This window comes from Gordionus sp. m RMFG-2023, chromosome 5 (assembly GCF_954871325.1).
Source record: "Gordionus sp. m RMFG-2023 chromosome 5, tfGorSpeb1-WG-v2, whole genome shotgun sequence".
Taxonomy (NCBI): domain Eukaryota; kingdom Metazoa; phylum Nematomorpha; class Gordioida; order Chordodea; family Parachordodidae; genus Gordionus; species Gordionus sp. m RMFG-2023.
Genome location: NC_088779.1, coordinates 18,890,586 through 18,902,557, shown reverse-complemented (window position 1 = coordinate 18,902,557; position 11,972 = coordinate 18,890,586). Strand labels below are relative to the sequence as shown.

The window sequence follows — 11,972 nt, the reverse complement described above, 5'->3', positions numbered from 1 at the left end:
TTATCGGTTTTTTTATTTTAATATCGGTTTTCGGTTTAGTCTTTTTATTTAGGTCCAGGCTTTGACCTTTATTAATTATGACGATTCCTTCCCATTCCACAGTTTGGTTCGAAACTAGGAGTAGAATAAAAATATTTGGCACCTTATTTTCCCCAAATATTATCAATTCTAATTAGTTTCGACATAAAGTTTAATTGGTAATGCTAACAAAAGACTGTGGTATTTTATATCTACATTTTTATATCTATACAATAATTTTATTAAATAAATTATAAAATAAATAAATAATTTAAAATATTTTTATTTAAAATTTAACAGTTTCCGAATATTGAGATTGTATTTCATTAAAATGTAATAATAAATCCTCAAAGGATATTTTGGATTGGAGTGGCATTGTATCTTCATTTTTTTTTAGTTGTCTTAAATATTATTATTTTTCAAATAAAAAAAATATTTTTTTAGATTTATATAATAAAAATTTAATCAATTTCTCTTATAATATAGTAAAGTAATTATACCCTTTTTGATCATCGTATTTTATAGAATCATTATTTATGAAAGGCAAGCATTTGAGTCTATTGTTTAAGGAATGAAAAGCGTTGGTCTGAGGTAAAATCATAAGTAGTCCATATAAGGTTTTAATTAAATATCGATTACCTTGGGGCTCCAATAGTTTTAACCTTAGAACTATTTTTTTTTAATAATAATTTGATTTTTATAACAGTTTTTATGTAGTATTAAAATTAGTTATCATAAAATTAATAAGAGAATAATCATTGTATTTCTATGATAAATTAGTCAAATAAAAAAGGTTCAGATTACCCTATTACCGATTTCGACAAATAAAATAACTAGATTTCATTTGGTTATAAAATCCATCATAATTCCGCACACTACTTTCTTAAATTTTTTTTCGTGTGGAGTGATCTTAACAATTTAGAATGACCTTTACACCATGAATTAAAAAAAATTATAGCAGAAGCAACCAAAAAAATGGATGAACCTAAATTATATCTCTAGAAAACCGTGGTCTCTATAATATTTAGAAGAGCAAAGATCTAATAACAACGAATAACGAGTGATAAAAAAAATAATTAAAATATATATGATTTAAATTACACATAAATACTGGTGATTCCAATAATTGTATAAGTTTGTCTATTTCTACCAAAAACTCGACAGTTATGTTGATATCACCGCTAAAAAAATGTATGCAGTTAATAATAATAAGATAATCAATATATTAACTTACAAAGATTGTAATAAATGAAAGGAATGTTCAAAATTTTGAGTTAGTAAACACAAAGCCAATGTAGCGATGGGATTGTAGCACCATAGTTTATAAAGGTTTTCAAATAATTTGTAACTTTTCTACGTTTTTAAATATATCGAATATAAGCTTTGTTATAAATAAAACCCTTCCTAATTTTGGCCCTAGAGCAGTTCCCCCCTGTCAACTGCCATATCACTTTTTTATCTTGACCAAGAAACTGCCCTTGTGTACTAAAGTTTCAAGCCTAAATCCTAATAAGAATGCAATAATTATCCCATTTGTTATAAATAAAATACTCTTGGTGTTTTTAGTGAGGAATTCCTAAAATTCAAGAAGAAATAATCACAATGAAGTTTCTACCACCAAGTCATTACAGTGGCAATTTAAGCACAGTTTGGAACTGCTTTTATGCTTTAAAATTTGTAGAAATCATAATGGGAACTAGTTATAACAATTTATATTTATATGTTATTAAAAATTCAATGTTTAAATTTTATGAAAAATGTTTTCTGGGTTTATTAACAGGATCTGAAACTGGAATCAAATAACTGGATTGGAAGGGGGTCAAAAATAAAAACCATCTAAAAAATATTCAGATATAAAACTCCTTTAAGACCAGGTCCCAAACTGAGTGTAAAAACGGAACTTGAAACTTAAGGGTTAAGTCAGGGTGGAGAGAGAATGATTTTTAAACGAATATAAAAAAATAAGCTAACATGGGCAAAGATTCATAAATATAATAATAACAAGAATAGTATAAATTTTTACTTGATTCGATAAGCGTTTCAATTCATTTCTCAAAGTATATAACTCGGGAGTCGTTAGTAATATCGAGTTCAATAAGTCAACCATTTTTGATGTAAATTTAAATTTTTTTACTGGATAAAATATAATTTTTATTACTATAATAACCTTATATTTAATTTTTTTTAATTATAAAAGCTATTATGCCAGATAAAATAACTATATAATTAAATAAACTATAAACAATATTTTCTATTTAAACCTGACAATTTTAGCAAGCCTAAATTACATTATAATTATTTTTTCTAAATTCCAATAAATTTAGAATAAAACTTATTATTAATATTAATACTTTTTTCTTCATTATAACTATCTTGTTTATTGTTAATATTCCCATTAGCCAAATTGATATCCCCATTCGTTATTTTATTTATACTCTCAGATTGTTGTGATAAATTTTTGGCGAAATTTGTGTATATATCGTAGGGATCAAGATATAGACATAATTTTCTAAAATTCATTTTTTTCATAAATACTTTTAAAATCATAGTAGGCAAATATTTTTAATAAAATAGGATAAACCTGATAATCCAAATGTAACTCAAGCTCAAAGGCAAAACTGTATTATATGGGCTTAAAATATTGATTCAATATTTAAAGTCCTCTTCTCCTCTTAATTAAAAAAAGACTTAACATCATTAAGACTACAAATAGATTGAATTAGATTCAATTGGAATTATTCAAAATTACTAAAAAATATATAAATGAATATTCTATTTTTGGTATTCCGTCTAAACCATTATTTGTTTAAATTTCTAACAAAGTCATGGACAATGAATATTAAAAGTTTTAGAAAAATGTGTATTAATTAAGTGTCGTGTTTTATTATTTTCTCATATTCATAACTTTTTTGAAAAATTTAATTTTTGCAAATTGTAAAAAAAATAATGATACAAATTAACAAAACACTCATCATTTTTTTTAGATGTTGTCTCTAAGAAGAAAAAATTGTAAATTTTAATTTTTTTATAGGTCTATCGACTAAGGCCTCATTATAGTAAGCACAAGCATGATGGTTTTAAGTGATGCGATGATTATCGCAAAATGACAGTGCAACTGAATGATTTTTACTTGATCTTGTATTACACATCGCGATCAAGAGCGATGCCATATTATTGTACTTACTATAAGTGAGGCCTAAGTATCAAAGATCTAATAAGATTTTTTATCAAATCATATAAGGAATTTATATATATATAATATATATATATGACGTTTAAAAGTTATATTACTATATTCAACATCTAAATCTACCTTCTTGATAAAAACTTAAAAAATTTAATAAATCCTTTGAAAATTAAAATCTCCCAGCTTTATTTATTTTTAAATATTAATTATGAATTCGATTTTACATTTTGCACAATTTATATTAAAATCTTTATAATTATAAATATATTTTTTTTCAAATGAGAATCCATCCCTTATCATTTCATCACAATTGAGTTAGCTCTAAAATGTATGGATAAATATGACCATCTAACCAAATTTTAGACTAAATAAAATTATGTTTTGAGTTAATTTTTATTTAGATAGATTTATACTTTAATATTGGGGTCTAAACTCTAATTATTCATCCAATCGTTATTATATGCCAGAGAGATCACCAATTTTATGCAGTCCAGATTTGAATTATTTTATCAATTTTAAACCCGGGGATTTTATCATTTTACCCCGTCCATATTTTTATTTTTCGGTATAGCCCAAAATTTTTAAAATTTCGTTATTTTGAATAATTTTTGCGAATGGTTTCAAATAAAATTAATTTGCAGTAAATGAAATAGTAAACGCTTCATTTACAACTGATTAAATAATTTAAATTAATTTTTTGAAAATCAGTCCAACCTAAATTTTCAATTTTTTTTAGCCTGTGGCCCTGATTTTTATTTTTCAAAATTCTTAGGCCTTCCCTTGATATTAAATCATACCAATTTTTAACATGTTTTGGGTCAAGACATGCTGGTCTCTGCTATAAAGAAATAACGTTATATTATTCGATTTTTATGTTTTTAAATAATTGATTTATTTATTTAAAGTGAATTAAAATCTAGCATTTATTTTCATTTTGAATGACTGTGTCAAAAAAGTATGTAACATTTTTTTTTATATTTCCATAATATTTAGATCTCTTTTATGGTAACCGCGAAAATAGCGTGACATTATGTTGCTTACAGTAATAATGCTAAATTATATGCCTGTGCGATCATTTGGTAAATTACATATAGCTTGAGTAACATCGACTGTAAAGTAGGGCTGTGCCGATATTTAATACGGATTGGTACCGTATTTTTTTAAAAAATATCGGATCGAGCCTATATATTTTAACATCGATCCGATCCAATATCTTTTTTTTATTGTTTTTGGTTATTTTATGATTATATAATCATATAATTTTTTTATTTTATAAATAATTTCATAATAATGTATAAATGAAAGGAAGTAAAATCCATTTTAGTAATGTTTAAAAAAATAGTTAACATTTACACTATATTTTGTTATATTGTCTGCAACAAGAAAATAATTTTAAAACATCTAACGAGTCACATTCAGCTTGTTAAACGGCTAGATTTAGCCAATTTTTAAAAACGTTTAACTTAAGATTTTGACCCAAGCTTATTGATTTTGCCCAAAGGTAGCAGAAAAGTTTGGACTTCTAATAGCGAAATTTAGAGGCTTAGGTAATAATATTTTATAAAAATCTTGATTTAGTCCATTAAAAATCGGTTAAATGCAGATGTTTAACAATACTACCACCCCATAAACATTGTAAGCATTTTAAATGAGATAATTAACTCCTGGAGAACAAAAAAAAACACATCATTCGTGAAAGTTAGATGGATTTTTTTTAATAAAAATTATTGAAATTTTAATGACATTGATACAAAAATAGATGGTAAATAAAAAACAATATAAATATCGGATCGGTAAAAAATTTGTGGATCGGCACAGTCCTACTATAAAGAAAGCTTTAGTTTTTAATTTTAATCCTAGATATTTTTTTCTATTTTGGTCAATTTGTTTAAAAAAAAATAATGATTTGAATATTTAAATTCCATTTTCTCATATTTTTAATAAAACCTATAGAACAATTCAATAATCAGCAACAATTTATTAGAAGTGTACAGACAATTAAGAATATGTGACAAATCATCTAATCAAACGCGTTCGTGTTTATAAAAATTTTTTAAAAAAAACCCTTGTTATTTTTTTTGTAAAAAAAGTTGTTTAGGGAAACGTTTATTTTGAAAGAGTTTGTTATATGTACTGGGCCCCAGATTTGTATTCAGAAATTTTAACTATGTTTTTGTGCAATTTATGCACAAATTTAATAGTGACCTATTTTCCAAAATGAGTATCAAGTCCAAAATACACCAGGTTTTAACGGTTATCCAAAAATCGGTCCTTGTTAAGTACATGCTGGCAAAATGTCCAACAAACAATTTTGTTGAATCTTAACCAGGTCCAGAACCTGGAAGTATACTAGTTTTATTCAATTTACCTGATGATAAAAGAACTTCGGTTATCAAAAAAACTATTAACAGTTGGATTAATTATGTTGCTACATGAATTGTTTTGGAAAAACTTGGTCTTAAACAATTCCACTAAACTGGTAATAAAGTTGTCAAAATGACTCAAAGAGGATATTTGTGACAATACTTTGATATCCAATAAAACTACCTTTTTACAATTGTAATAAATATTTAGTACTAACAAATAAAATCATACTTCTTCGGATGAATCTAACAAAGTATTTAATAATACTGGAAAAATTTCGCCTATGTGTGGATACATCTATCATATAAATAAGTTATAAACTTTAAATTAAATAATAGAATATAAACACAAACCTTTTCGGGCATATTAGTAAACAGGTGGGATACCCAATTAAGAACAGAAAGCCTTGTTTGCTCTGAGGAGTGTTGGATGTGTGACATTAAAATCATTATTAAATTTCTTATATCCAAACTATTGCTCTTAACCAATTTTCTAAGATAAATTAGCCAAAATAAAGATAAATTAAGAAAACGTTTTATAAATAATAATAATCGATTTAAATTATTATAAAAGTCAATATAAACTTCAAATTTAAACATGATTGTATTGCATAATAAACCAAAATCAGAACTTAAATTTAATAAACCATGTTTTATACCTATACGGACTGAACTATGATTTAGGGCTGGGTATTGTTGTTAAACAGCTAGATTTTTAAAAACGGTTAACCAATACTTTGGCTAAAAATATTATGCAAACCTGGAAAATTTGCTCATAGATGGCAGAAAGATTTGGGCATCTATTAATGAAAACTCAAGGCTTACATAATATTTCTGGTGGGTTAGCAGTTTTTAAAAATCGAGCCGTTTAACTACCCTGGGGGAAATCAAGAAACAAAAAAAATTGAGTTTCTATTTTATATTCACAAAAAATGGAAATAAAAAAAAATTTCCAATCTGAAGCTTTAACTTACATAATTTATTTCTTAAATTTTATAATAATCTATATTAAACATTCATATTGAGCATTTGCATAAATTACATAACATACAAATTTTTGAATTAAATGAAGGTAATTTAAAAATAAAAAAGATTTAAATATACACTCTATTTTATTAAATATTCTCAAAAAAATATGGAATTAACTTGATTTTCTTAGTTGTGTTGTCATTGGTCATAGTTGTTGAATTTTTATCTCCACCTAATTAAATTTTATAATCTGTAAATTATCAATCAATAAAATATTGTTTATTAAGATATATCTGCAACTTTAATTTTGATACATTCTATCAATCAATTTAGGACACTTTTTACAAAAATCAAACAAATACATCATCTAAATAATTTTAATATCTTAAGTAACAAAATATTATTCAATTTAAAATTTCCTGTAGCCGAATTAATCGCTTAAACAAGTCAAAATATTATATTATATTCCCAACTTTCGAGATATTATATTCCCTATGCTAAAAAATATTCTTAATATGGGCGAATTTAAAAATAGGTGAGGACTTTTATTTTTTTATTAAAAGTTTAATATTCGTTGCAATTTAAATTATGAAATGCATAGTAATTATTTAACCTTCTATTTTATTCAAGTCAACTTCAGCTAATTTGGCTCCGGTATCCAGGGTATCGATAATTTTTCCATCAGAGATATTAGTTAATTTATCGATTTTATTGTTGATGCTGTGATTGTGACCCCAGGTGATTATGAGATTTAAAAGAGTTTTGTTTATTACTTCAGCAGTCTCAGACATATTCGTATAATATTTCGACATTTTAGTTAAGGATGAAATCACATTAAATTGTTATTAAACTAAATTAAAACCGGACGTATCTAATATTATATCGATGCCATTAATTTTGTGAATAAAATATTTATTTTTTTGTTCAAAAAAAATAATTTAGAAAATTATATACGCGTAAGAACCATAAAATTCTGGATTAAATATCAAGATTAGATAAAATATCCAGAATGCAATTTAATTAAAAAAACATTTTAAAATATTTATATTACAACTCTAACTTATAGCTTGTTATTTATAAAGTGATTAATTAAGATGTATAAAAGATTTTTATTTATTTTTATAAAACTATAAAGACCATTAACAATTCCTAGAGATAAGATTATAATCTAATTTTCAATGTCATTCTTCAAAAAATAGACAACATTTAACATTCAAAAAATTATCATAAATGATATAAAAGAAATTTGGAATATATTATCTAATTTGAACATACCTATATGCCAGTCAAAACGAGATAAGTTATAATGTGTATTTTTTATCTTGTAAACGGACACATACCTGTTCACAGGCAACAATATTTATTGTGAAGCTTTAAAAAGTAGTGTATTCACCAAAAATGGAAAAATATGCAGCTCAAAAAATATGTCCAACCATTTATAAAATAAAAATATTAATAAAATTTTAGTCAATTTTTTTAAAAAAGGGATATTTTTTCTTGGCATTATTAATGTTATTATTATTAAGGTCGTCAGTTTTTCGCAAACAAGGCAGTGTTGCAGCTAAAATTGATGGGAAAAATGGTAATAAATTTTGATTGAGGTTTGAGTCGGAGGACAATTTTATGACAAAAGTTTTAATCCAGCTCAATGCGATTTCTTGAGTAAATTCATCTAAAAAATATGATGTTAGAATGATTTTATAAATAATAATAAAATCAAAATTTATATTAAAAAATAACTGTTTGATTTGCAATGAATGATCAAGATGTTGATTAACGTAGGAGCATCCATTTGGTTTAACAAAGAGGATGTCATGGTATTGTTGGATTCTGATGAAGTAGATATCTCATTAAGAAACTGTTGCAACAAATTTTGGCAACTTTTTAATAATAAATAAATTTTACAATAATCTGTTACAAGAATTTTAGATTCACTTTGTGCAATTAAGAGCAAATATTATAAGAATCAGAGATCTGCAATGCCCAGCCAAAAATGAATGGGCCCAGAAAAACATTTTTTATATATATAACTGATGAATTCTGATATTTCATAGAAATGATAATTCATAAGTATAGTGATTTTATTTAACATTCTCCAAGGTAATAAATAATTGCTTATTTTGGTGTACAACAAAATAGGTTTAGGTCATGCATCTAAAAAAAATTTTCAAGGCTGATCTAACTTGTGAATAGTTAAAAATTGGGCCAGGCCAAGCCAAAATTTGAATGGGAACTAAACCCCCACTGGACTGGGCCTAAAAATTTTGCCATTTGGAATCTCTGATAAAAATTAGTTATTTGCAACAAATTTATATATTATCATAATATAATATATAATGTACATTACTTAATTCATAAATATCATTATATGATATCATCTCAGTTTAAAGAAATTTTAGCCTAATATAGACTAACCCCCCACCCCCATTCCAACGGCTGTTTTTGGGTAATATTTTTTTTCCATAATTTTACTAATTTACGATTTTTTGACTTGTAAATTTTCGTCATCTAAAATCAATAAAAGTCCATCTAATAGTTTTGGCAAGTTCAAAGTTAGGAGCTTATTCTGATCTTGAGTAATATCGTTTAGAAGGGATAACTTTTATTTAAAAAAATGAGCAAAATATCAATTTTTATTATCATAAAAATAATAAATAAATATATACATTTTTGTTAAGGTAATAAATCGTGTCTTACCCTTCTACTATAATAAAATATAGTTCTTTATAGTATTTTAATTATCTAGAGATTAAAAAAGAAGCTCTTTCCACAAAAATAACAAGGAATATAGTTGTTTTAAAATACATTATTTTTTCAGTTTTTTTTACATCTGTGATAATTACATGATATCCCATAAGTGGAGAAAATACTAATATAATAATCAGGGAGCAAAATATATTACCCAGGAAACTACGAATTGCCGACCAAATGAATTTTTAGTGTAAATCATATCCTTTAGCATATCAATCAAATTTTTTATTAATTCATCATTATTCTTGATATTTTTATTAACGGCATTAGAAGAACTATATTTAGAAGTGTTTGTTTGTTGATTTTCAATTATAATATCTTTCAATAGTCGATCTAGAGGCTGTGACCCATTCTGCACATTTAAATCTGTATCACAAGCTAGCTTAAAAAAAATATGAAAATCTATTCTAATTATATATTTTTTGTTTATCTAAAAGTATATTAAAGATTATATAATGTATTACATCTTCTAGTAGATCTACATGTTTAATGATTTGAATTAATAAGATTGATTACAAAAAATTCCAATTTAATAATGATTCATTTTTAATATTTTAACCTTTTGCATTTCAATAAATTGTTATCAATTATCAATGAAATATAAAATGATTCATTAATAATTCACTAAATTTTATATTTTTTACAGTATTCATAGATCTGTATATTAGTAAAAAATTTAAAGAATCTAATTACTAACACAAATGAGAGGAAATATATTTACCTTACTCAAACCAATGAAGACTTCCTTTAGAGTGTTTTCGTGAGAGACAAGTATAGCTGATCTGCAAACTTTAACAATGTTGTAGAGTGCCTCACATGCATAATATCTGACACCATTATCAGAATCATAAAAACATGACACCACAGGATTAACTAGACTTGAAACATAACCAGTAACAAACTGTTCATAAATAATTTTTTAGAGAAAAGTGGTAAAATCTTGAAAAATGATTTATCATAGTCCATTATATGGTGGCCTTTTTTGCTAATCTTGAAACTAACCAAGCAAAATATTCTCACAATTTAAGTAACATATAAAGAAAATATTTAATTAATTTATAAAATATTTGATAAATTAAACCAAGCTATATTTAATAGTTATATTGAATATGGCATTTTAAATCCATTTGACAAATATAAATAAAAATATTTATAATATTAATCATATATCATAAGTTATCACTAAAATATTAATTATCAAATATTATTAACTTTTAAAGATTTGAATTATCATAACTATATTATATCAATTTATATTGAGCACATCTTATTCATATATATATTACTGATTACAAAAAACCCATTATTTTAAAAAAAAAGAATATTCTATATACTTTTTCTAATCCAATAGCAGTTGCAGCTAAGCTTATACAACCTCCTTTTCTTGCATTAACATTATGGGACATGATAAAATCATTGTTTAAAGTTTGAATCACATTATTTATTACCCTTTTATCATTTATTATAACTAAGTTTTTGACCAATCTATAAATATAAAAAAAATATATATATAAAACTGCCGATCATTTTCATAAAATATTGAGCATTAAATAATGACTTTTGAATCTCTAACGCCCCTGATTTTCTTTTTTCATATACTTTATCACTTATGTTTCGAAGGCAACTACTGGATATCGGGCATACTATATCATTCCCCTCGTTGGTTTCAAAATTATTGTTTAAGTTGTTTACATTGATTTTGGTATTTTCCATAATTATAGACACATTTAGTAAAACTCATAAAAAATCATAACGTGAAATATGACTATCGCTCATATTTAATGTCGTAAATAATATTAATAAAATTTATGTCAATTATAAACAACATTTGCTTTTTCTTAAAAATGGTTTAAAAACACTAATATTATGAAGAAATAAAATATCAAGCAACATTTATTTTATTTTATTTGTTTTCAATTGAAACATCATAAAACAAATTCCCATTTAAAACGAACAGCAATAAATATTTTCCAAATTCTAAATATTTATGCAAATGTGTTCTACATTTTATTAATTAATATTTTTATAATATTAAATTTAATTTCTTACAGTAAATGTTTTCATTAGCATGTCAAAATCTATTGCATTCAAGATTTAAATAATATGATTTTGCTAACAATCTTAATCTGCAGAGGTGGACTGGCAATGCTACGGCCTTGTGGGCAAGTGTTTTCTAGCTACCTTATTTTTATAAGGGCTTAGCCCTATACTTTCATTTGCGGTCTTACCCTGCATTCGTCTGGGACCCCTTATGGCTAGTTCATATATATGTTTTTTCTATTTCTTATATTTTTGGGCGAAAATGTTTCAAACGATGGTTAAACACAATATTACAATTATCATATTTTTACTTAAAAAAGACTCATATGAAAGAATCCCATATTTTATTTTCAGCGCACATATAAAATAATACAAACTGAACATATAAATATATATTTATCGCAATTACTGATATAATATATATATTACACGCCAATATAAAATTATTACTTATTGCACTATAAAATCTACATACATCCCGTTGAGCCGCGCCGAGTATAATCCTTATTGTATAACATAAAATCAATCATATTGCATTTATAGTTTCCCAAATAGAATCTAAATAGTGAATTATTAAGCGAATATTATACAATTTTTAAGATAATGAATCTCGCATTAACTTACAACTTTAGGGCAAATAAATA

The 11,972-nt window shown here is 24.7% G+C and overlaps 1 protein-coding gene across 6 annotated transcripts; it reads right to left on the bottom strand.

Moving 5' to 3' along the window:
• Positions 1 to 230: 230 nt before the first annotated feature.
• LOC135930474 (protein VAC14 homolog) lies at positions 231 to 11,063 on the bottom strand. Of its 6 annotated transcripts, none has more exons than XM_065467274.1 (18): positions 10,847 to 11,063; positions 10,623 to 10,773; positions 10,010 to 10,189; positions 9,440 to 9,670; positions 9,018 to 9,136; positions 8,278 to 8,417; positions 8,029 to 8,209; positions 7,151 to 7,332; positions 6,715 to 6,769; positions 5,923 to 6,061; positions 5,801 to 5,866; positions 5,574 to 5,752; positions 2,370 to 2,527; positions 2,042 to 2,151; positions 1,253 to 1,371; positions 1,120 to 1,199; positions 519 to 687; positions 231 to 419 (listed from the first exon to the last, which is right to left on the bottom strand). In XM_065467274.1, exons 1-18 carry the CDS (start codon positions 10,999 to 11,001, stop codon positions 305 to 307), a joined length of 2,529 nt encoding a protein of 842 aa, XP_065323346.1. In that variant the 5' UTR covers positions 11,002 to 11,063; the 3' UTR covers positions 231 to 304. The 6 variants fall into 6 exon arrangements, 3 of the variants coding, with proteins under 3 accessions (XP_065323346.1, XP_065323348.1, XP_065323347.1); XM_065467276.1 differs by having other exon boundaries at positions 10,623 to 10,804; positions 10,847 to 10,981; XR_010572779.1 differs by lacking the exon at positions 231 to 419 and having other exon boundaries at positions 519 to 604; positions 658 to 687; positions 1,249 to 1,371.
• Between the last annotated feature and the right edge of the window lie 909 nt (positions 11,064 to 11,972).

What these genes read in the sequence shown, in the direction of transcription:
- LOC135930474 (XM_065467274.1), bottom strand. Translation starts at nt 11,001, where the DNA reads ATGGAAAATACCAAAATCAATGTAAACAACTTAAACAATAATTTTGAA. An exon ending in GGCAATTCGTAGTTTCCTGG is followed by an intron (nt 9,137 to 9,439) that starts GTAATATATTTT and finishes TTTAAATAAAAG; the next exon opens with TTATCCCTTCTAAACGATAT. An exon ending in TGTTAGATTCATCCGAAGAA is followed by an intron (nt 5,753 to 5,800) that starts GTATGATTTTAT and finishes AATTGTAAAAAG; the next exon opens with GTAGTTTTATTGGATATCAA.